This window comes from Pan troglodytes, chromosome 20 (assembly GCF_028858775.2).
Source record: "Pan troglodytes isolate AG18354 chromosome 20, NHGRI_mPanTro3-v2.0_pri, whole genome shotgun sequence".
NCBI lineage: Eukaryota > Metazoa > Chordata > Mammalia > Primates > Hominidae > Pan > Pan troglodytes.
In genome coordinates, this window is record NC_072418.2 from 10,943,762 (window position 1) to 10,968,441 (window position 24,680).

Genomic DNA, 24,680 nt, shown 5'->3' on the forward strand with positions numbered 1-24,680 from the left:
GGCTGAGGCAGAAGAATCGCTTGAACCCAGGAGGTGGAGGTTGCAGAGGGCCCAGATCATGCCACTGCACTCCATCCTGGGCAACAGAGCAAGACTCTGTCTCAAAAAAAAAAAAATTACTGGATATTATTAAGATGATAAATTTTATGTCATGTATATTTTACCACAAATTTAAAAAATGATAAATGACTAAAGACCAAACAAAAATGTATTAGAATAATGGTCTACTTCTGCATTGAAGGAGTTGATGGAGACCTCCAAGAAGCTGGTTCAAGCTCCCTAAACCCAGAGCTGGAGGAAGACCCTGCTGAACAGATGACATCACAGACAGAGGCAGAAGCCCCGGGATTGGTAGACAGACAGACATTGGAATGCGAGAAACAGAGTCCGGACCCCAGGTAGGGTGGAACTCAGCCCTCTGCAGGCCCAGCTCCCCGTTGTACACCCCAGGCCCACCTTGATCTTGGAGCCGGCGGTGCTGGGGCGCCCCTTCTTGTCTCCATCCAGCTTCTCGGGGAAGAGCATCCGGAGGAAGGCCCTGGGTAGGAAAGGGGAGAGGAGGAGTTGGAGGTATGGCTAGACCTTCGGGTACTCTCCTCCAGGGGTGGGGCAGCCTCAATGCCGCAACGCAAAATATGGTTCTCTCAATGTGGAGGGGAGCTGTGATGGGTGAGATGCAGAGGGTTGGTTTTTTGGTTTGTTTTTTGAGGCAGGGCCTCGCTTTGTCCTCCAGGTTGGGGCGCATTGGTGCGATGATAGGAACTGCAGCCTGGAACTCCTGGGCTCAAGCCAATGTGTGAATGTATTGAATGCCACTGAATTGTACATTTCATTTCATTTTATTTTATTTATTTATTTATTTCCTTTATTTTTTCTTTGTCACAAAAAGGGAACAACATGGATAAATTGTACATTTTAAAATGGTTAATAAGGCCGGGTGCGGTGGTGCATGCCTGTAATCCCAGCACTTTGGGAGGCTGAGGCAGGTGGATCACCTGAAGTCAGGAGTTTGAGACAAGCCTGACCAACATGGTGAAACCCTGTCTCTACTAAAAATACAAAAATTAGCTGGGCATGATGGTGGGCGTCTATTATCCCAGCTACTCGGGAGGCTGAGGCAGGAGAATTGCTTGAACCCAGGAGGTGGAGGTTGCAGTGAGCCGAGATCGTGCCACTGCACTCCAGTCTGGGCGGCAGGGTGAGAGACACTGTCTCAAAAAAAAAAAAAAAAAAAAATCGGATTGTGGTGATGGTTGCGCAGTTCTGTGAATTTGCTAAACGTCATTGATTTAGACGCTGCTTAAAGTGGGTGGATTTAATGGTAAGTGCTGCTGAAACCCTAATGTGCACATGGATCCCTGGGAGGCATGGGTGCATCCTGGTTTAAAGATCAGGTTAGATTCCGATAGTTCTAAACCTCATTGTTCAGATTCTGATAGTTCAGAATCAGATGCAGATTCTGATTCTGGAGGTCTGGGGTGGAGTTTGAGGTTCTGCCTTTTTTTTCCCCTCAGAGATAAGGTCTGTTGCCAAGGCTGGAGTGCAGTGGTGCAATCACGGCTCACTGTAGCCTCCACCTCCTAGGCTCAAGTGATCCTTTTATCTCAGCCTCCCGAGTAGCTGGGACTATAGGCATGTGCCACCACACCCAGCTAATTAATTGATTATTATTATTTTTGCTGGCAGAGTAGACAAGTATTTAAAAAAAAATTTTTTTTTAAGAGACAGGGGTCTTGCTATGTTGCCCAGGCTGGTCTTAAACTTGGGACCTCCAGTGATCCTTCTGGCTAGGGAGATTCTGCACTGGAAACAAGGCCCAAGGATGCTCAGGTTGCTGGTCTAGGAACCACATGTCAAGCACTTTAAGGATCCCCGTCTTATTACTTTACATCTAATACTACGTTCTTTGTGTGTGTGTGTGTGTGTGTTTTTTTTTTTTTTTTTTTTTTTTTTGAGACAGAATCTCCCTCTGTCGCCCAGGCTGGAGTGCAGTGGCACAATCTTGGCTCATTGCAACCTCTGCCTCCTGGGTTCAAGAGATTCTTATGCTTCCACCTCCTGAGTAGCTGGAATTACAGGTGCGCGCCACCACGCCTAGGTAATTTTTATAATTTTAGTAGAGACAAGGTTTTGCCATGTTGCCCAGGCTGGTCTCAAACTCTTGGCCTCAAGAGATTTGTCCACTTCGCCCTCCCAAAGTGCTGGGATTATAGGCGTGAGCCACTGCGCCCGGCCTCTGGAGTTACTTTTTACATCAGAACTAGTCCATAGAAACACCATCCTGGCCGCACAGCCACTCCCCTCGAGTTTGTGGCGAGATGGCAGTTCTGGGGAAGATGGGGTGGTGCCCAGTCCTCCCTCCATCCCCTTGGGGGGTTGTAGCCGGAGGTCCCCATGCCTGGGACCACTCACTGCTCACTGGTCTGCATCAGCTCTATGAGGTCGGAGAAGAGAACGTCTCGGTTCCTTTCGCAGAAGCCGCTGATGTCGTAGGAGACCTGGAGGGGACAGTGCTGAGGACAGTGAGGGACTGAGAAACCTGGCTGGGAGGGTGGGCATGGGGTGCTTACAGCCCAGGTGGTCAAGGCTTTCCTGGGGCCTGCTGTGGGGTGAGAGGATCAGGGAGTGTCTACAGCGCTGGCTGGGGGGTATCTACAGTTCAGAATAGGGGATGGGGGGCGGGCTTCCTGGAGAGCTGATGTTCAAGTTGGGGTTAGAGGATCGTGGCTGTATCCCAGGTCAGAGGTAAGGGGAGGTGGGGGTTACAACCTAGATGAGCCAGGAGAGAGTTGCAGCTTGCATCAGAGGCCGGGGGGCGGTGAAAATTATAGCTCAGACTGGTGGGTGGGGGGCTGCAGCCTGGCGGGGGGGTCCCTGGGAGTCAGAGGTTAGATTGGATATCTGTGACCTGGTCAATCAGGGGCCAGTGCAGGGGGCCTGTGTCAGGAGGGTAATAGCCCTGTCTCAGGGATCTCTGGGGGCATTTCAGCCAGGGTTGGGGGCTGGAGCTGCTACCAAAGGTTAGGGCCCTCTGTAGTTCTGAGCAGGGCTTTTGCAACCCTGGCTGAGGGAACATGGGAGCTCCAGCTGTTTTTGTTTTTGTTTGTTTTCTTTTTTTTTTTCTTTTTTGAGAAAGAGTCTTGCTCTATCACCCAGGCTGGAGTGCAATGACACGATCTCAGCTCACTGCAACCTCTGCCTTCCGGGATCAAGTGATTCTCCTGTCTCAGCCTCCTGATGAGCTGGGATTACAGGCATGTGCCACCACACCTGGCTGATTTTTTTTATTTTTAATAGAGACGGGGTTTCACTATGTTAGCCAGGATGGTCTCGATCTCCTGACCTTGTGATCCGCCCGCCTCAGCCTCCCAACGTGCTGGGATTATAGGCATGAGCCACTGCACCCGGCCCTGTTTGCTTTTGTTTTGTGAGATGGAGTCTTGCTCTGTTGCCCAGGCTGGAGTGCTGTGGCACAATCTTGGCTTACTGCAACCTCCACCTCCTGGGTTCAAGTGATTCTCCTGCCTCAGCCTCCTGAGTAGCTGGGATTACAGGTGCCCACCACCACGCCCAGCTGATTTTTGTATTTTTAGTAGAGACTGGGTTTCACCATGTTGGCCAGGCTGGTCTTGAACTCCTGACCTCAGGTGATCCACCTGCCTCGGCCTCCCAAAGTGCTGGGATTACAGGCGTGAGCCACCACTCCTAGCCTCTCCAGCCCATTTTAGGGGCACTCCTAGGAACTTCTGCTCTCATGTTGTGAGATCCTTGGATCACTGCCTGAGAGTCTGTAGTCCTGTCTTTTGGGGAGTGGGGCTGCGGGCATGGTTAGAGTCCAGTGGATTTCTGTAGACTTCGGTAGGGGTCTGTAGGAGGCTTCAGCACATTTTGAAGGCTGGTGGCTCACAGGAGGGGCCTGGGGGCTTTGGGGATTTCCTCTCCAAATTGGGATCAGAAGGTGGGGGGCTGTGTCGTAGTCAGGGGGTTATGACTCACATTGGGGCTTATCTGTGAGCATAGGCAGTCTGGTACCCAAGCTGGTGTTAATCGGGGGGAATTCTGTTCCCTCTGTTAGGGGAGTTGATGTGTAAGGGAAGCTGTGGCCTGGATCAGAGGTCAGGGTTTCTGCAGCCCTGGCCCAGGGAACACGGTGGTGGTAGTGGTGGTGGTGGTGATGGTGGTGTCCAGACAAGTTTGGGGCTTAGAGAGTTCCTGGGGGGTCAGCTGGAAGGGTCTGTAGTTCTGGTTAGTAGGGGGTGGATTGAGGCAGGGGGACAGTGGAATTCTACAGCCCTGGATAAGGGTCCTAGCAGGCTCTTTCCAGCCTGGGTGCTGGAGGGTGGGGGCTACAGCCTGGAGCCCTGGGGGTCTGCGAGGAGGCACAGGGTAGGGTAGGGGCAGGGGGCGCACCTTGCCAGCGTAGTGGTGAATGACGAAGCCGGCGCTCCAGCTGTTGAAATGCTCGTGGGTCCCCACGGCCGCCTGCAGCTTCTGCAGCAGTGTCTGGTCTGCTCCCCCGCCCGTGGCGTGCATGGTGGCGCACACGTCGTCCAAGACGCTCATGATGCCTGGGGGGCTCTGCGGGGCGAGCAGGAGCCAGCAGCGGCTCAGTTTGGTCTGCCTTGCCTCCCCACAGCTCGTCAGTGTGGAGATTAGGGGAGGGAGGGGGTGGAGGAGTGGAGGGAGCTAGAGCTTTGCGGGTGCGGAGGACACCAGGGGCTTCCAAATACAAGCACAAAAGGCGTTGCAGGGGTCAGGGATGGAAGGGATAGGAGGGCAAGGGTGTGTGGGGCTACTGTGGAAGCTCGCTGAGGTGCAGAAGTGGGTGGGGACCCCTCAAGAGATTCAGGCCCTAGACTAGAATCCCTTGGTAGGGGGACCTGCCTTATGTATTTATTTATTTATTTAGAGACGGAGTCTTGCTCTGTTGCCCAGGCTGGAGAGCAGTGGTGTGATCTCAGCTCACTGCAGCCTCCATCTCCCAGGTTCGAGTGATTCTCCTGCTTCAGCCTCCTGAGTAGCTGGGATTACAGGCATGCCGCCACCATGCCCGGCTAATTTTTGTATTTTTTAGTAGAGATGGGGTTTCACCATGTTGGCCAGGCTGGTTTCGAACTCTTGGCCTCAGGTGATCCACCTGCCTTGGCCTCCCAAAGTGCTGGGATTACAGGCATGAGCCACCATGTCCCGCCTAAATACGTCTTAAATTTAATTTTTTTTGAGACAGGGTCTTGTTCTGTTCCTCAGGCTGGAGTGTGGTGGTGCAATCATAGCTCACTGCACCCTTGACTTCCTGGGCTCAAGTGATCCTCCCACCTCAGCCTCCCGGGTAGCTGGGATTACAGGCACCTGCCACCACGCCTGGCTAATTTTTTGTATTTTTAGTAGAGACAGGTTTTCACCATATTGGTCAGGCTGGTCTCGAACTCCTGACCTCAGGTGATCCGCCCACCTTGGCCTCCCAAAGTGCTGGGATTACAGGCGTGAGCCACCGGCATGGAATCTGCAAATTTGACTCTAACTGTGAGCTGGGGTTCCCGGGGGAATGTTTATTGAATGATTAAGCGAAAGGTGGACAAGTAGGCGGAATGAATGGATGAGGGGCGGAAGGGACATTTTGGTTGTGCTCTGTCGCTGGAAGTCCTGAGTGTAGGGTAGAGAAGGGCCTGAGGATGCCATAACACCCTTGGCCCTCCCCCTCATCTTCCAGACTCAGCTCAGGGGCCCAGTGAGACGCCCCCGCCAAAGTTGACCCAGCCCTCACCAGCTTGTTTTCGATGAGGTCACAGACAACCTTGTTGTTGAAGTACTGGATTGGAGTCCAGCGGATGCCTTCCTGCACATACTCCTCCTGGGGTGGAAAAGGGGGTGGATGTGGGGGCCAGTGAAAAAGGTGTGGCCACCCTTCCCCCCATGTCCTCTCCCCTTCTCCATCTCATCACTTAGGACTGTCTCTGGTAACAAAGCCCGTCACTCCTATGTGGGCAAGGCTGGAAGTGCCAGGGAATTACATCGGTTTCAGCAGTCCTTGACCAATAATCAATAGGAGTGGGTGGATAAACACCCCAGCTCCCTCGCTTCTCTGCTCTATGAAGCCTCCTCGAGTCCCAGTGCAGTTGCATTCCGGTTGTCCACAGCATAACGTGCTCATTAACACACTATTTTGACTCTTTTTTTTTTTTTGAGATGGAGTTTCACTCCTGTTGCCTAGGCTGGAGTGCAATGGCACGATCTTGGCTCATCGCAACCTCTGCCTCCCGAGTTCAAGCGATTCTCCTGCCTCAGCCTCCCGAGAAGCTGGGATTACAGGTATGTGCCACCACGCCCGACTAATTTTGTATTTTTAGTAGAGATGGGGTTTCTCCATGTTGGTCAGGCTGGTCTCGAACTCCCAACCTCAGGACATCTGCCCACCTCGGCCTCCCAAAGTGCTGGGATTACAGGCATAAGCCACCGCACACAGCTTGCTTTTTTTTTTGAGACCGGGTTTTGCTCTGTTACCCAGGCTGGAGCTCAGCGATGCGATCCTAGCTCACTGCAACCTTGACCTCCAGGGTTCAAGTGATCCTCTCATCTCAGCCTTCCGAGTAGCTGGGACCATAGGAGCACACCACCATGCCTGGCTAATTTTTATGTTTTTTGTAGAGATGAGGTCTCACTATGTTGTCCAGGCTGGCTTTGAACCCCCAGGCTCAAGCGATCCTCTTAACTTAGCCTCCTAGATAGCTGGGACTATAGGTGTGAGTGATTGTGTCTGGCTCGGTCTGTCTCTCTCTTTTTTCTTTTCTTTTCTTTTTTTCTTTTTTGAGACAGGGTCTCATTCTGCTGTTGCCCAGGCTGGAGTGCAATGGCACAATCTCGACTCACTGCAAGCTCTGCCTCCTGGGTTCAAGCAATTCTCCTGCCTCCGACTCCTGAGTAGCTGGGATTACAGGTGCCCAGCACCACACCTGGCTAAGTTTTATATTTTTAGTAGAGATGGAGTTTCACCATGTTGGCCAGGCTGGTCTCAAACTCCTGACCTCAGGTGATCCACCCACCTCAGCCTCCCAAAGTGCTGGGATTACAGGCATGAGCCACTGCACCCAGCCTCTCTCTCTCTCTTTGTTAAAAAAATCCCTGTCTCCGGACTGGGCATGTTAACTCATGCCTGTAGTCCCAGCACTTTGGCAGGCCAAGGCGGGAGGATTGCTTGAGGCCAGGAGTTCAAGACCAATCTGGGCAACAAAGTGAAACACCAACTCTACAAAAAAGTTTTAAAATATTAGCCAGGCATGATGGTGTGTGCCTGCGGTCCCAGCTACTTGAGAGGCCGAAGTGGGAGGATTGCTTGAGCCCAGGAGGTGTAGACTGCAGTGACCTGTGATCACACCACTGCACTCCAGCCTGGACAACAGAGCGAGTTCCTGTCTCAAAAAAAAAAAAAAAAAAAAAAAAAAAGCGGGGAATGGTGGCTCCCATCTGTAATCCCAGCACTTTGGGAGGCTGAGGTGGGTGGATCACGAGGTCAGGAGTTTGAGACCAGTCTGGCCAATATGATGAAACCCTGTCTCTACTAAAAATACAAAAATTAGCTGGGCATGGTGGTGGGTGCCTGTAGTCCCAGCTGCTCGGGAGGCTGAGGCAGGAGAATCACTTGAACTCTGGAGGTGGAGGTTGCAGTGAGCCGAGATCATGCCACTGCACTCCAGCCTGGGTGACAGAACGAGACTTTGTCTCAAAAAAAAAAAAGAAAAAATCCCTGACTTACTTCCTCAGTCTCCTCTTGGAGCTTCCTGGGATTGCCTCCCAGAAAAACCATTTGTCTCTGAATCCTTGCCTCAGGCTCTGCTTCTGGGGGAGGGGCAAAATGAAGACAGCAGGGACTATTGCCTTATTGTTCATGGCTGTGTCTCCAAGCACCCTAAACAGTGCCTGGCACCCAACAGGTGCTCAATAAATAATTGCTGAATGAATGAACTAAGAGGCACGGTCCTTCCCAAAGCTTTAGAGGCAGAAGGAAGTATCACTATGGACCCTGGGTAGGTTGGCACAGAGAGGTGGGAACGTGGTGGGGAGGGCTGGGGTGTCCCCTAGTTGCTAAGGGATCCTCATGGTCCTTCCACCCCACCCCCACCCCAGGATCCCCCATCCCTGACTGCTTGGCTGCCCACCTGCTCGGCCTTCAGGGTAAGTTCGATAAAGATTTGCTGCAGCTTCTCATTGACGAAGTTGATGCAAAACTGCTCGAAGCCATTTTTCTGCAGAAGGAGGAAAAGGGTCCTTCCCTCAATGTCCTGGTGCTGGAAGTTCTTGTGGCCACCCTGGGCTGCCCCAGGGAGGACAGGATGTGGGCTGGAGGCAGGGGGCTGTACCTGGAAGATCTCGAAGCCGTAAATGTCCAGCACACCGATGCTGTACTCTTCCTGGGGTTTCTGCATAGCACGGTTGATGGCCTGCGGTGTGGGTGGGGACAGGAAGTCAGTGGGCATCGGTCAGATCTGAAGCCCCTGCCCACCACTCCTTAGACACACGCCTAGCCAACTTCATGGGTGATGTCCCCTCATGCCAGTTTCCCTCCAGCCCTCTTTAGCTCTGCCCTTCCTGGCTCTGTGTACAGTCTCCCCACCCCATAATCAGTCACTCAGAGGAGAAACCCAAGTGTCAGTGTATCAGGGTCCCTGACTCCAGAGCTGACTCTGCCCCTGAACCTCTCTGCACCTCTATTTTCTTTTTTTTTCTTTCTTTTTTTTTTTTTTTTGAGACGGAGTCTTACTCTGTCGCCCAGGCTGGAGTGCAGTGGCATGATCTTGGCTCACTGCAAGCTCCGCCTCCCGGGTTCACATCATTCTCCTGCCTCAGCCTCCCAAGTAGCTGGGACTACAAGGGCCTGCCACCACGCCCGGCTAATTTTTTGTATTTTTAGTAGAGACGGGGTTTCACTGTGGTCTCGATCTCCTGACCTCGTGATCCGCCCGCCTCGGCCTCCCAAAGTGCTGGGATTACAGGTGTGAGCCACTGCGCCCGGCCTTGCACCTCTATTTTCTTATCTTTAAAAGGGGTTGATAATAGCAACTACCTTATGGGGCTTTTTCTTTTCTATTTTTTTTGAGATGGAGTCTCATTCTGTTGCCCAGGCTGGAATGCCAGTGGCGCAATCTCGGCTCACTGAAACCTCCGCCTCCAGGATTCAAGAGATTCTTCTGCCTCAGCCTCCCAAGTAGCTGGGATTATAGGCATGCGCCACCACGCCTGGCTAATTCTTGTATTTTTAGTAGAGACGGGGTTTTGCCATGCTGGCCAGGGCTGATCTCGAACTCCTGACCTCGGGTGATCTGCCCGCTTTGACCTCCCAAAGTGCTGGGATTACAGGCATGAGCCGCTGCACCTGGCCATACATTTTATACTTTATTTATTTTTATTTTTTATTTTGAGACAGGGTCTCAGTCTGTTGTCCAGGCTGGAGTGTAGTGGCTTGATCATGGCTTACTACAGCCTCAACCTCCTGGGGTCAGGGATTCTTCCACCTCAGCCTCCTGAGTAGCTGGGATTACAGGCACCAGCCACCATGCCCGGCTAATTTTTGTATTTTTGTAGAGACAGGGTTTTGCCATGTTGCCCAGGCTGACTCCATATATTAAAAAAGTTTTTATTTTATTTATTTATTTATTTTGAGACAGAGTCTCTCTCTGTTGCCCAGGCTGGAGTACAATAGCACGATCTCAGCTCACTGCAACCTCCACCTCCCAGGTTCAAGTGATTCTCCTGCCTCAGCCTCCCAAGTAGCTGGGATTAAAGGCATGTGCCACCACTCCTGGGTAATTTTTAGTAGAGAGGTAATTTTTCACCATGTTGGCCAGGCTGGTCTCGAACTCCAGACCTCAAGTGATCCGTCCACCTCAGCCTCCCAAAGTGCTGGGATTACAGGCATGAGCCACTGTATCTGGCCAAAAGTTTTTTTTAGAGACAGGGTCTTGCTCTGTCACCCAGGCTGGAGTACAATAGCGCAATCATAGCTCACTGCAGCCCCAACCTCCTGGGTTCAAATGATCCCCCAACCTCAGCCCTCTGAGTAGCTAGAACTACACGTGCACACCACTACACCCAACTAATTTGAAATTTCTGTAGAGATGGGGGTCTTGCTATGTTGCCCAGGCTGGTCTTGAACTTCTGGCCTCAAAGGATGCTCCCAACTCAGCCACCCAAAGCATTGGGATTGCAGCCGTGAGCCACTGCACTCAGCTTCCATAAATGTTTGTGACCCACTCTGCCTTCCAGCCCCAGCCCCACTCGCCTCCACGAGGAAGTCGAAGAGGCGGGCATAGAGCCCCTTGGCCAGGGCATCACGGGTGTAGGCTGCCTGCTCCACGTTGAGGGTCACATTGATGGACTCGCTGCGCCCGCCCCAGCGGCTGTCCATCTTGCGGCTGGTCAGCTTCTCCTGCAGTCGCCCGCTGTCAATGCCCAGCAGGTAGGCGGGAAAGGCCAGGACTACGAGGGCAAAGGTCAGGGCAAAAACGGGACGGTTGGGCTCTTGTGCCTCCTGCATGGGCCTCCTATTATCCCCGTCTTGCCCAGTGCCACCCACATTTTTTTCCTCATGGACTTTCAGCTTCCTGGGGGCTGAGCTAGGAGGATGCAGTTCACCCACCCACAGGCCTCCATCCCGCCCTCCCTGATACCCACACTCACGGTCCACACTCTCCACTCGGGCGTAATTCCCGTCTTCACAGAAACTGATGTTCCCCAGGTGCAAGATCCCCGCCACGAGCTGCAGGACCAGCTGCTGGATGCTGGGCGGGATCCCAATGACCTGCATAGCACTCTGTGGGTACAGCGGGGGCAGAAACTGTGCCGCGAATCCCGGCCTCCAACCTGCCTCCAGGGGCAGGCTTGAGGGACCACAGCACGGACTCAGGGAGTGAGCACCCTTGGGTCCCTGTCCTACCCCTTTCAGTCACTTGCCGCGTGACCTTGGGTAAGTGCCTGCACCTCTCTGGGCTTTGTTTTTTATTATATTTTTTATTTTTGAGACAGAGTCTCCCTCTGTTGCCCAGGCTGGAGTGCAGTGGCATGATCTTGGCTCACTGCCACCTCCTCATCCCAGGTTCAAGCGATTTTCCTGCCTCCGCCTCCCGAGTAGCTGGGATTACAGGCGTGAGCATCATGTCCGGACTGGGCTTTGGTTTCCTATTTTTTTTTTTTTAGAGTCTCACTCTTTCACCCAGGCGGGAATGCAGTGGCGCTATCTTGGCTCACTGCAACCTCCACCTCCCGGGTTTAAGCGATTCTCCTGCCTCAGCCTCCCTAGTAGCTGGGACTACAGGCGCGTGGCATCACACCCGGCTAATCTTTGTATTCTTAATAAAGACGGGGTTTCACTATGTTGGCCAGGCTGGTCTTGAACTCCTGACCTCAGGTGATCTACCTGCCTCGGCCTCCCAAAGTGCTGGGATTACAGGTGTGAGCCACCGTGCCTGGCCTTTTTTTTTTTTTTGAGATGTAGTCTCACTCTGTTGCCCAGGCTGGAGTGCAGTGGTGTGATCTCGGCTCACTGCAACTTCCACCTCCCGTTTTCAAGCAATTCTCCTGCCTCTGCCTCCCCAGTAGCTGGGATTACAGTCATGCACCACCACACCTGGCTAATTTTTGTATTTTAAGTAGAGACGGGGTTTAACCACGTTGGCCAGGCCGGTCTTAAACTCCTGACCTTAAGTGATCCACCTGCCTCGGCCTCCCAAAGTGCTGGGATTACAGGCTTGAGCCACATGCCTGGCCTGGGCTTCGGTTTCCTAATTTGTAACTCAGGAGGGTTTCTGGGGCTGAGGTCTGCCTGGCCGGGGACTGGAGTGGAGGCCGGTGCTCACCAGAGTCTCACCAAAGTCGCTTCTGTCGTCCGTGCCGTCCACCTGGTAGGTGTCCGATTGGTTGAGGTAGTAATAGTAGTCTGGTGTCATGAGGCCCAGGTTCTGCCTTTGCTCCTGGGAGGCCCCTTCCAGCAGCTGGAGGGTGTGCCATGTTCATGCATCTGGTGCTTGCCTGGCTCAGCCCCTGTGATCCCTCATCTGCCCTGCCATGCCCCCCTAGGTGTTTACCTTCCCATTGTCCACCCCGCTGGACTCCAGGTGGGGCTCCCTCTCCCCCGGCCCCTTCCCTGCACCTGGTAGTAGATGTGGAAGTTCCTCTCATTTTCATTTTGCATGACCACGCGGGACTTCTCCAGCAAGAAGTTGGAGATCTTGCCCCCATCTGGCTCCCCACCTCGGCTGAACTGGATCTCAAAGTACTTGCCCTGAATCCAAGAGAACCATGTCAGCACCCCAGTGTCCTGGGGTGCAGGTGGGGGAAGGATTGGGGATGGGTCTTATGAGCCTTGCCTCTCTTCCCTTCTTCCTTTTTTTTTGAGACAGAGTCTGACTCTGTTGCTCAGGCTGGGGTTCAGTGGCGCGATGTCGGCTCACTGCAACATCCACCTCCTGGGTTCAAGTGATTCTCTTGCCTTAGCCTCCTGAGTAGCTGGGACTACAGGCACCTGCCACCATGCCCAGCTAATTTTTGTATTTTTGGTAGAGCTAATTTTTGTATTTTTCATCATGTTGGCCAGGCTGGTCTTGAAATCCAGACCTCAAGTGATCCGCCTGTCTCAGCCTCCCAAAGTGCTGGGATTTCAGATGTGAGCCCCTGCACCCAGCCCAAGGGTATGGAATTTATTAAACCATGTCCATGTGCAGGTGTAATACTGAAGTCTATGAGATGGATATTAACATCGTCCCCATTTTATGGATGAGCAAACAGAGGAAACTCAGGAAGTTGCATAGATTTTTTTCCCCCCAGGCTACACAGCTCACAGTGATAGAATCAAACCCTGAATCCATATCTGTTTACCTATCCTGACTTTCACTGGGCCCAGCGCAGCACCCACACAAAGAACGAGTCCCAGAACTATTGTCGAAAGAAGGAATGAATGAGGGAATAAATTGGACCTGAAATGTGAATGGGAACAATGTAGCATGGCTGCAGCCGGGTGGGGAGCATTTAAGAATGTTACACAGGGGTGTCATGGCCTCCACAGTTCTGCCAATGGGGGACTCTCTTTTGAAAGGGACCATGAGCAGGAAGTGAGTCTCCCCTTCAGGAGTAGGTATTTCCTGCTGGGTTTTCAATGGACTCTTGTCTTGGCAATACGGGTGTGTGTATGTGTGGGTGTGTGTGTAGAAAGGTCAGCACGGAGGGAGCAGCTGCTCCAAGCAGGTCTGCAGAGACTTACAAAGCGGCTGGAATTGTTGTTGCGCACAGTCTTGGCGTTGCCGAAGGCCTCGAGCAGCGGGTTGGACTGCAGGATGATATCTTTGACGTGCTGGGGCAGAGGCAGGTGGAGTGGGAAGAAGTCAGACTGAGGCAGGAGTGCAGATGGGTGGGGCTGCACTACCATGCAGGTGAGGGTGACCCAGCTCATCCTTCTGTTTTCCTCGTCTCACCTGGACCTTCTCGCCTCCGCCAGACACCTTGGAGATGTAGCCCATGATATATTTGGCTGCCACTGTCTTCCCAGCTCCACTCTCTCCACTGGGGATGAATGGAGGAATAAATGATCAGTGGATGGGGAAGAGCCCTTTTTAGTGCCTGACCATTCATTCATTGAGCACCTACTGTGTGCCTGCCAGTATTCCGGGTACTGGGGTTACTGTAATGAACAAGACAGATAAAATCTCTGCTCTCAGCTGGGCACGGTGGCTCATGCCTGTAATCCCAGCACTTTGGGAGCCTGAGGAGGGCGGATCACTTGAGGTCAAAAGTTAGAGACCAGCCTGGCCAACATGGTGAAACCCAGTCTCTACTAAAATACAAAAATTAGCCGGACATGGTGGTGGGCGCCTGTAATCCCGGCCACTCAGGAGGCTGAGGCGGGAGAATTGCTTGAACCTGGGAGGCAGAGGTTGCAGTGAGCTGAGGTTGTGCCACTGCACTCCAGCCTGGGTGACAGACTGAGACTCTGTCACACACACACACACACACACACACTCTCTCTCTCTCTCTCTCTCTCTCTGCTCTCATAGAGCTGGCATCGATTGATTGACTGAGATGGGGTCTCACTCTGTTGCCCAGGCTGGAGTACAGTGGTGTGATCATAGCACCTGTTCCTGCCTGGAACTCCTGGGCTCAAGCAATCCTCCCTCCTCAGCCTCTTGAGTAGCTGGGGACTACAGGCGTGCACCACCGTGTCCGGCTAATTATTATCTATACAGAGACAGGATGTTGCCATATTGCCCAGGCTGGTCTTGAACTCCTAGCCTCAAGAGATCCTCTCGCCTTGGCCTCCCAAAGTGCCAGGATTACAAGCATGAGCCACTACACCTGGCCTGAGGTGACATTTAGAGGGGACAGACAGACAATAGCAGAATGAATCAATAAAATACATCGTGAGTCAGATGGTGACAAGGAAAATAGAGTGAGGGCAGAGAGGGACAGCAGGGCTCTGTTCAGATTGGGAGTTTCAGGCAAACCTCCCTAGGGGCGGTGATGATGTTTCAGCAGGGGCCCGGGCAGCAGGGTCTGTGGACCCCCAACTCTGTCCATACCTAATGATGACACACTGGTTCTCACAGTCGATAAGCATGTTCCGGTACATGTTGTCCGTGAGGGCGTAGATGTGCGGGGGATTCTCATACTGGGCCTGGCGGGGGAGGTCAGGTCTCAGCCCAGGGCTGGGGGCCAGGAGTCTTGGGGCTGTGCCTCCCACCCAGCCCCAGCCTCACCGCGCCCTGATAGAGGTCGATCTCACGGTCGGTGAAGTAGGGCATCTGCTTGAAGGGGTTTACAGAGATGAGCACGGAGCCGATGTAGGTCTGAGGGATGGTTAAGGGTCGTGTGGTGTCCTGGTAGGTTTTGTCCTCCTTGTCCCCTCATCCTGCCCCCACCCAGGGCTTCCTAAAACTCCATTGCTTGGAGGTGGAAGAGATGGAGATAATGGATGCACCTCGAGTCTCTTGGAAAAAACAGGGCTGGCCGGGCGCGGTGGCTCATGCCTGTAATCCCAGCACTTTGGAAGGCCGAGGCAGGCGGATCACTTGAGGTCAGGAGTTTGAGACCAGCCTGGCCAACATGGTGAAACCTTGTCTCCACTAATAATACAAAAAATTACCCGGGCATGGTGGTGCGTGCCTGTAATCCCGGCTACTTGGGAGGCTGAGGGAGGAGAATCGCTTGAACCTGGGAGGCAGAGGTTGCAGCGAGCTATCGTGCCATTGCACTCCAGCCTGGGCAACAAGAGCCACTCAGTCTCAAAAACAAAACACAAAACACAAAAAGCAAAAACAAAAAAATTAGCCAGGCATGGTGGCGCATGCCTATAATCCCAGCTACTTGGGATGCTGAGGCAGGAGAATCATTTGAATCCGGGAGGTGGAGGTTGCAGTGAGCTGAGATTGTGCCACTACACTCCAGCCTGGAACCTGGGCGACAGAGCAAGACTCCGTCCCAAAAAAAAAAAAAAAAAAAACCAAAAAGAACAAACAGGGTTGGATCCGGAATGGGGGAAATGGAACACGCTGGGGCTGAGCTTCCCCAGGACAGAGGGAGCAGTGGCAGCCACAGCTGCCCCCAACCAGAGCCCTGCTGTCACTCCGTCTGTCCTCTGTCTCACCACTTGGTGCTCTCCCGGCCCATTCCTCCCTCTGCTCCTTCACCCTCCTCTCCGTCCATGGCCCAGCCATTCATTCCTTCCCTGCCTGCCCGCCCCCAGCCCTGGCCCAGGGTACGAAGATGTAGTCATCCATGAAGCGCTTCCGGAGGTTGGCGGCGATGGCGTCTTCGGTGATCTGGGGAAGAAGCACCATGTCATCCACGCCGCTCTGCTTCACGTTGTGGCTCTGCCAGTGGAAGCGCTCCTTGCTGCCCTGGGGGGTGAGAGGGGGGTCGGGGTGAGCCCTTGCACGGGGATGCGGCACCTGGCTCACCGACGCTATCAGCTTCTGGGTTCTGTCCCACCTCCCCCGCCCCACCTCCATTCCTCCTTCCCCATCTCCAGGAGAGGCTGGCAGGGTCCAAGCCAGGCCCCCTGCCCCAGACAGAAGTTGCACTGCTCGGATCCAGCCCTCAGCCCTCTATTTTTTTTTAATTTTTAATTTTTATTTATTTATTTTGAGACAGAGTCTCACTCTGTCAGTCAGGCTGGGGTGCAGTGGCGCGATCTCTGCTCACTGCAACATCCACCTCCCGGGTTCAAGCGATTCTCCTGCCTCAGCCTCCCGAGTAGCTGGGATTACAGGTGCCCACCACCATGCCCGGCTAATTTTTAATATTTTTGGTAGAGACGGGGTTTCACTATGTTGGCCAGGCTGGTCTGGAACTCCTGACTTCAAGTGATCCACCCGCCTCAGGCTCCCAAAGTGCTGGGATTACAGGCGTGAGCCACCGCACCCGGCCTCTTTTTTTTTTAATTAAAAAATTTTTAAATGCCAGGTGCAGTGGCTCATGCCCGTAATCCCAGCACTTCGGGAGGTTGAGGCAGGAGGATCGCTTGAGGCCAGGAGTTCGAGACCAGCCTGGGCAACATAGCGAGGCCCCGTCTCTATAAAGAAAGAAAGAAAGAAAGAAAGAAAGAAAGAAAGAAAGAGAAAGAAAGAGAAAGAAAGAAAGAAATGAGATCTCAAGCCATGAAAAGACATGGAGGAAACTTAAAGGCATATCACTAAGTGAAAGAAGCCAATCTGGGGCTGGGCACAGTGGCTCATGCCTGTAATCCCAGCACTTTGGGAGGCCAAGACGGGTGGATCACCTGAGGACGAGAGTTCGAGACCAGCCTGATCAATATGGAGAAACCCCGTCTATACTAAAAATACAAAATTAGCCAGGTGTGCTGGCACATGCCTGTTATCCCAGCTATTCGGGAGGCTGAGGCAGGAGAATCGCTTGAACCTGGGAGACAGAGGTTGCAGTGAGCCGAGATTGTGCCATTGCACTCCAGCCTTGGCAACAAGAGTGAAACTCTGTCTCAAAAAAAAAAAAAAAAAAAAAAAAAGGAAGCCAATCTGAAAAGGCTATATACTGTCTTATTCCAACTATAGGATATTCTGGAAAAGGCAAAACTATGAGGACAGTAAAAGATCAGTGGGGCCAGACGCAATGGCTCACACCTGTAATCCCAGCACTTTGGGAGGCCGAGGCGGGAGGACTGCTTAAGGCCAGCAGTTCAAGACCAGCCTGGGCAACATAGTGAGACCCCCATCTCTACAAAAAATAGAAAAATTAGACAAGAGTGGTGGCATGTATCTGTGGTCCTAGCTACTCTGGAAGCTGAGGTGGGAGGATCACTTGAGCCCAGGATGTGGAGGTTGCAGTGAGCTGATATTTCGCCACTACACTCCATCCTGGATGACTCCGTCTCAAAAAAAACAAACAAAAAACCAAACAAACAACAAAAAAAGTTTTGAGACAGGGTCTCACTCTGTCGCCCAGGCTGGAGTGCAGTGGTGTGATCACAGCTCCATGCAGCCTCAACCTCCTGGGCTCAAGCAATCCTTCCACCACACCACAGCCTCCCGGATAGCTGGGACTACAGACGTGCACCACCATGCCTGGATAATTTTTGTATTTTTTTGTAGAGATGGGGTCTTGCTATGTTGCCCCGGCTGGTCTTGAACTGGGCTGAATGGATTATCTGTCTCAGTCCCCCAAAGTGGTGGGATTATAGGCGTAAGCTACTGCGCCCAGCCCCTCAGCCCTCTCCTTTGGTCTCTCTTTCCATCTGTCACTCCACCTAGTACCCCTCACTTCCCATGAAGGATGCCAGGCTTGGCGGGCAGGGCACAGAGTGCTTGGGGTTCTGCAGGCTGTAGGAGCAGAGCAGGGAGACTGGGCGACTTGGTGGGAAGTGGGCGCATCCCAGTTCTCACTTCCTGCCAGCCTCCCAGCCTCTCCCTTTCACATCCCCCGTCCCCTCCCCAGGCCCAGGCCAGTCCCTGACTTCTCTGTGGCATTTGACCCACTGCTGCCAGGCCCCTTCCTTCTCCCTCCCACCTCTCCTCTTCTCTTGTGGTCACACATACCAGCTGGTCCCTTTGAGCTCCTCCAGGCCACCATGTGCTGTGACCTCTGCCCTCTGTGCCTATGTACGACTTTGTTCCTCAGCTCCACCCTCTACTCCCAGCCCTGCCTCCCTGCTGCCCCTGCCGCGGCCTTCTCCTCTGTGTCCCTTCACCTTGCCCCTCAGCAGTGCCAGCACCTTCCTAGGTTGCCATTTTTTTCATTTCATTTCCTCTCTCAGTTTTTCTTTTTCTTTTCTTTTTTTATTTTGAGTCAGAGTCTTGTTCTGTCACCCAGGCTGGAGTGCAGTGGTGGGATCATAGCTCACTGTAGCCCTGACCTTCTGGGCTCAAGAGATCCTCCCACCTCAGCCTCCTGAGTAGCTGGGACCACAGGTGTGTGCCACCATGCCCAGCTAATATTTAAATTTTTTTTGTATTGATGGGGTCTTGCTCTGTTGCTCAGGCTGGTCTTTAACTTCTGGCCTCAAGTGATCCTCCCACCTCAGCCTCCCAAAGTGCTGGAATTTCAGGCATGAGACACCTTGCCTGACCCAGACGACGCTTTCTTTAGGCCCCATGGAGGAGACTGAGGCACATGCTCTCCAAAATCTCCTCTTCCAGGAAGCCTGCCCTGGTTGCTCTCCTTTTAGCCCGACTGAATTTATCTAGTGCCTTAAACACCCTGGCTTTCTCAGGCTCACTCTGTCTCTATTCAACACATCTCTGCAAAGGAGTGATGGCAACTTGGAGCTACCCCATTTGGTGAACTGATGGTCAGATAAGATGTCTCTCCTCCTGGAAGCCCCCATCCCCAGGCCAGGAGCTCCTGGAGACAGAGACTGGGGCTGAGTCTTTTCTCTGTCAAATGAACAGGGGACAAAGGTAAAGAAAGAAACCCAGATTCAGAGCAAAAACCACCAGAGCAAACAAAGCTGGGAATTGAAGTATTTTTGTATTTTTGAGATGGGGTCTCACTGCGTTGCCCAGGCTGGATGGAGTGCAGTGGTGACACCACAGCTCACTGCTATCTCTTCCTGCGGGGCTCAAGCGAGCCTCTCACCTCGGCCTCCTGAGTAGCTGGCACTACAGGCACACACCACTAAGCCCAGCTAATTTTTTGTATTTTTGGTAGAGACGGGGTTTCACTGTGTTGCTCAGGCTGGTCTTGAACTCCTGAGTTCAAGCGACCTTCCTGCCTCGACCTTCCAAACTGCTGGGATTACAGGCATGAGCCACTGCTCCCAGCCCAGGATTGAAGTCTTTAAAGTGGACTGTGTTTGCCAGTGGATTCCAGGGATACAGGCAGGGCACAAGCAGAAGTGTCCACGTGGGCAACTGTAAGGCAGAAGTGGAGCCAGTCTCTCCTGGGGGTACTGGGGAGCCACGGAATGTTCTTGAGGGGGTGGGGGGGGGGGTAGAGGTGCATGATCAGATTCTGGACATACTGACAGTTAGAGGTTGTTGAGGGATGCCCATGGGCATTAAATAAGCCCAGCCTTTGGCATAAGGGTAGATCTGGGTTCTGATCCTGACTGGGCGAACAGATGCTGCTGTGAGTCTCCATCGTCTCATCTATAAAAAGGAAGAGGCAGCTCCACTTCCCAGGGTTGATGAGAGGGTGAACTACTCTGGGGGAACAAGGTGGGATGGGAGGCTGGTGCCCCTCCCCAAGCCTGAGTGGTCGTGAGGATAGACCGAGGCTGAGGGGCATTTGAAAGAATTAACACGACCGGGCGCGGTGGCTCACACCTGCAATCCCAGCACTTTGGGAGGCCGAGGCGGGGAGATGATCTAAGGTCGGGAGTTTGAGACCAGCCTGACCAACATGGTGAAACCCCATCTCTACTAAAAATACAAAAATTAGCTGGGCGTGGTGGCACATGCCTGTAATCCCAGCTACTCGGGAGGCTGAGGCAGGAGAATCGCTAGAACCCAGGAGGCGGAGGTTGCGGTGAGCCCAGATTGTGCCATTGCACTCCAGCTTGGGCAACAAGAGCAAAACTCCATCTCAAAAAAAAAAAAAAAAAAAGTAAAGAATTAACACTCAGCGAGCACCTATGCTGTGCCTGGTTTGGGGGATGTAGATGGTTGATACTGGCAGCCATCATCACACCATCTCAGTGTGGGTAGGCTCCAAGGGAAACGGAGGCTGGAGAAGTATAGCAGCTTCCTTAAGGACACTGGACTAAAGATACAGGTATTGTTTCCAAGGGTGTGGGATTTGAACCTGGGTCTATTCAACAGCAAAGAACAGGTTCTTGGCTGGGCGTGGTGGCTCACGCCTGTAATCCCAGCACTTTGGGAGGCTGAGGCGGGCGGATCATGAGGTCAGGAGATCGAGACCATCCTGGCTAACATGGTGAAACCCCATCTCTACTAAAAATACAAAAAAGTAGCTGGGTGTGGGGGTGCGCGCCTGTAATCCCAGCTACTCAGGAGGCTGAGGCAGGAGACTCGCTTGATCCTGGGAGGCAGAGGTTGCAGTGAGCCGAGATTGCACCACTGCACTCCAACCTGGGCAAACAGAGCGAGACTTGGTCTTAAAAAAAGGAAAAAAAAAAAAAGAACAGGTTCTTGCCTCTGTCTACATGCACAGGAGGCTGGGCTGGTGCTGAGAAGGATTTTTTTGTTTTGTTTTGGTTTGGTTTTTGAGACAGGGTCTCACTCTGTCTCCCAGGCTGGAGTGCAGTGGCAAGGTCATGGCTCACTGCAGCCTTGACCTCCTGGGCTCAAGTGATCCTCCTGTCTCAGCCTCCTGTGTAGCTGAGACTACAGGCACATGCCACCACACCTGGCTAACTTTTTTTTTTTTTTTTGAGACAGAGTCTTGCTCTGTCGCCCAGGCTGGAGCGCAGTGGCACGATCTTGGCTCACTGCAAGCTCCGCCTCCTGGGTTCATGCCATTCTCCTGCCTCAGCCTCCCGAGTAGCTGGGACTACAGGCGCCCGCCACCACGGCGGCTAATTTTTTGTATTTTTGGTAGAGACGGGGTTTCACTGTATTAGCCAGGATGGTCTCAATCTCCTGACTTTGTGATCTGCCCGCCTCAGCCTCCCAAAGTGCTGGGATTATAGGTGTGAGCCACCGCGCCTGGCCACGCCTGGCTAATTTTTAAATATTTCATAGAGACATGGTCTTGCTCTGTTGCTCAGGCTGATGTCTATAACTCCTGGGCTCAAGTGATCCTCCCACCTTGGCCTTCCAACATGCTGGGATTACAGGGGTGAGCCACTGTGCCTGGCCTGAGAAGGGTTTTGATAAACAGCTGGGAGAAAGCGTGCACCAGTCAGGGTTAACTGTCTGGGGAAAGGTGTGGAGGTGTGGCTGCAGCAGGGACAGAGAATGGAATGCAGGGGTAGTCAGGGCTTCCACCCCTCACAGTGCTCCTGGCCTGAGTAGTCAGCATGAATTCCCTCCCTTCCTTTCTCCCTCTCTCCCTCCCTTCCTTCCTCCCTCTCTCCCTCTCTCTCTTTCTTTTTCTCTTTCTTTTGTTCTCTTTCTTTCTTCTCTCTCATTCTTCTCTCTTTCTCTCTTCTTTCTTCCTCTTTCTTTCCCTCCCTCCCCTCCCTCCTTCCTTCCTTCCCTCCCTCCCTCTCTTCTCTTTTTTCTTTCTCTCTTTCTTTCTTTTCTTTCCTTCTTTCCTTCCATTTTTTCTTTCCTTCTTTCCTTTCTTCCCTTCCCTTTTCGTTCCTTCCTTCCTTCCTTCCTCCTTTTTTTCTATCTTTTTTTTTGTTTGTTTGAGATGGAGTCTCGCTCTGTTGGCCAGGCTGGAGTGTAGTGGCGCGATCTTGGCTCACTGCAAAATCTACCTCCCAGGTTCAAACGATTCTTCTGCCTCAGCCTCCCGGGCAGCTGGGACTATAGGCGCGCACCACCACAGCCGGCTAATTTTTGTATTTTTAGTAGAGATAAGGTTTCACCGTATTGGCCAGGCTGGTCTTGAACTCCTGACCTCGTGATCCACCCATGTCGGCCTCCCAAAGTGCTGGGATTACAGGCATGAGCCACTGCACCCGGCCCTTCCTTCCTTTTTCTTTTTTTTTCTTTTGTTTTTTTTGAGATGGAGTCTTGCTCTGTCGCCCAGGCTGGAGGGCAGTGGCATAATCTCGGCTCACTGCAAGCCTCGCCTCCAGGGTTCACGCCATTCTCCTGCCCCGCTAATTTTTTTTTTTTTTTTTGTATTTTTAGTGGAGACGAGGTTTCACCGTGTTAGCCAGGATGGTCTTGATCTCCTGACCTCGTTATCTGCCCGCCTTGGCCTCACAAAGCACTGGGATTATATTAAATAATATATGTTTACAAACAGAGATAGAGTCTCGCTATGTTGCCCAGGCTGGTCTTGAACTCCTGAATTTCAAGTAATCCTCTTGCTTCAGCCTATGAAAGTGCTAGGATTACAGGCGTAAGCCACCAGGCCGAGCCTGGTCTAAGCTTTTTATGTGAATTACTTCATCTTATCCTTTCAACACACGCTGGCTGAGGTCAGTCCTATCACTGGGTCCAATTTTTTTTTTTTTTTTTTGAGATTGAGTCTTGCTCTGTTGCCCAGGCTGGAATGCAGTGGTACGACTTTGGCTTACTGCAACCTCCGTCTCCCAGGTTCAAGCAATTCCAATTCTCTGCCTCATCCTCTCGAGTAGCTGGGATTATAGGCACCCACCACCAAGCCTGCTAATTTTTGTATTTTTAGTAGAGATGGGGGTTTCACCATCTTGGCCAGGCTGGTCTTGAACTCCTGACCTTGTGATCCACCTGCCTCGGCCTCCCAAAGTGCTGAAATTACAGGCATGAGCCACTGCGCCCGGCCTACTGGGTCTATTTTTTTTTTGAGACAAAGTCTTGCTCTGTTGCACCCAGGCTGGAGTGCAGTGGCATGATCTCAGCTCACTGCAACCTCCACCTCCTGGGTTCAAGTGATTCTTCTGCCTCAGCCTCTTGAGTAGCTGGGATTACAGGCGCATGGCTGATTTTTGTATTTTTAGTAGAGACAAGGTTTTACCGCGTTGGGCACGCTCATCTCGAACTCCCAACCTCAGGTGATCCTCCCACCTCGGCCTCCCAAAGTGCTGGGATTATAGGCGTGAGCCACCGCACCCATCCTGGGTCCATTTTATAGAAGAGAAAACTACAGCACAGAGAGGTTAAGCGTCCTCTTCAAGGACACACAAAGGTGCAGAGAGGACCTTGGGGAGGACCCACGAAGCTGTCCTTCCCCAGGCTGGTCTGTATCAGAGATCGCCGGGGTTGCTGCTGAGGTCAGATGAGGATGGGGTGGGGAGAAGATGGGTCATGTCTACAATTTCCCCTTTGGGGGCCAGTGCAGGCTTCAGCCTGCCAGGCCACTCAGGCTGAACTAAGACCCCAGGCCACTTCCCCTCACTGGGGTCAGCTGTGTCTGGCTAGGCCCATCAGCCCTCCTGGCTCTCCCGGCTCTGACGACTTGGTTCCTCTTCCTGCCCTTCCCCTCTTCCCTCATCTGGCAGAGTGGCCCTCTTCTCTGACCATTCTCTCCCTCTCTATCCTGCCCCAGGCACTAGAGGCCCTCAGACACTCCATGCTCCAGCCACCTGTAAAATCACAGGCTGGGCCGGGCACGGTGGCTCACACCTGTAATCCCAGCACTTTGGGAGGCCGAGGTGGGTGGATCACGAGGTCAGGAGATCGAGACTATCCTGGCTAACACAGTGAAACCCCGTCTCTACTAAAACTACAAAAAATTAGCCAGGTGCGGTGGCGGGCGCCCGTAGTCCCAGCTACTCGGGAGGCTGAGGCAGGAGAATGGCGTGAACCCGGGAGGCGGAGCTTGCAGTGAGCTGAGATGGTGCCACTGCAGTCCGGCCTGGGTGAAAGAGTGAGACTCCGTGTCAAAAAAAAAAAAAAAAAAAAAAAAGAAAAAAAAATTAATCACAGGCTGTTTGCATCGAAGGGAGAGAGGGTTTTGCTCAAGTGAATATCGTGTGGGGAGGATAGTCGAGAATTTTGGCATGTGATGGATTGGGGTCAAGGCCTGGCTTGACAGTTGACTGACTGTGTGACTCTGGGGAGGTCACTTCTCTTCTCCAAGCCTCAGTTTCTCCTCTTTGCAAGTGGATTTGGCCGTGCATGGTGGCTCACGCCTGTAATCCCAGCACTTTCGGAGGCGAGGCAGGCAGATCACTTGAGGTCAGGAGTTCAAGACCAGCCTGGCCAACATGATGAAACCTCATCTCTACTAAAAATACAAAAATTAGCCCGGCGTGGTGGCGGGTGTCTGTAGTCTTAGCTATCCGGGAGGCTGAGGCAGGGGAATTGCTTGAACCTAGGAGGTGGAGGTTGCAGTGAGCCAAGATTAAGTCATTGCACTCCAGCCTGGGCAACAGAGGGAGACTCCATCTCAACAACAACAAATAACCAAATGGATTCCATAATGACCCTTGTGTGGGGTCTCTGAAACAAGTACAGGAGCGAACAAAGAGAAAAAATGCGCCGAGATGCCTCAGGAAATGTCATCTGTGACCTTGAGAGGATTTAAGGCATCAGTGTTGGACAGAAAGCCTGGTCAATACATACTTGTTGAATGAATGAATGAATGAATGAAGTCCTATTGGGATGAGACTGCCCCCTGCCCTGTCTCCCAGATATCTCTCTCATTCTGTGGCCTCCAAGTCTCCATGGGTCAAGTCAAAACTGTTTGTT

The 24,680-nt window shown here is 52.6% G+C and overlaps 1 protein-coding gene across 2 annotated transcripts in view; it reads right to left on the bottom strand.

Moving 5' to 3' along the window:
- The window catches only part of MYO1F (myosin IF), a 51,152-nt gene that overhangs the window by 18,362 nt on the left and 8,110 nt on the right, over window positions 1-24,680 (bottom strand). Inside the window, exons 2-16 of one of the 2 annotated variants that reach the window (XM_024351131.3) lie at window positions 15,738-15,875; window positions 14,736-14,825; window positions 14,559-14,653; window positions 13,458-13,545; window positions 13,247-13,336; window positions 12,140-12,271; window positions 11,847-11,981; window positions 10,672-10,804; window positions 10,274-10,470; window positions 8,355-8,435; window positions 8,154-8,240; window positions 5,765-5,851; window positions 4,411-4,578; window positions 2,413-2,498; window positions 457-538 (exon numbers count right to left, since the gene is read on the bottom strand). In XM_024351131.3, the coding sequence (XP_024206899.1) occupies window positions 457-538; window positions 2,413-2,498; window positions 4,411-4,578; window positions 5,765-5,851; window positions 8,154-8,240; window positions 8,355-8,435; window positions 10,274-10,470; window positions 10,672-10,804; window positions 11,847-11,981; window positions 12,140-12,271; window positions 13,247-13,336; window positions 13,458-13,545; window positions 14,559-14,653; window positions 14,736-14,825; window positions 15,738-15,875 (1,689 nt within the window). The remainder of the gene's footprint in view (window positions 1-456; window positions 539-2,412; window positions 2,499-4,410; window positions 4,579-5,764; window positions 5,852-8,153; window positions 8,241-8,354; window positions 8,436-10,273; window positions 10,471-10,671; window positions 10,805-11,846; window positions 11,982-12,139; window positions 12,272-13,246; window positions 13,337-13,457; window positions 13,546-14,558; window positions 14,654-14,735; window positions 14,826-15,737; window positions 15,876-24,680) is intronic. The other variant, XM_063800504.1, reaches the window with a different exon arrangement.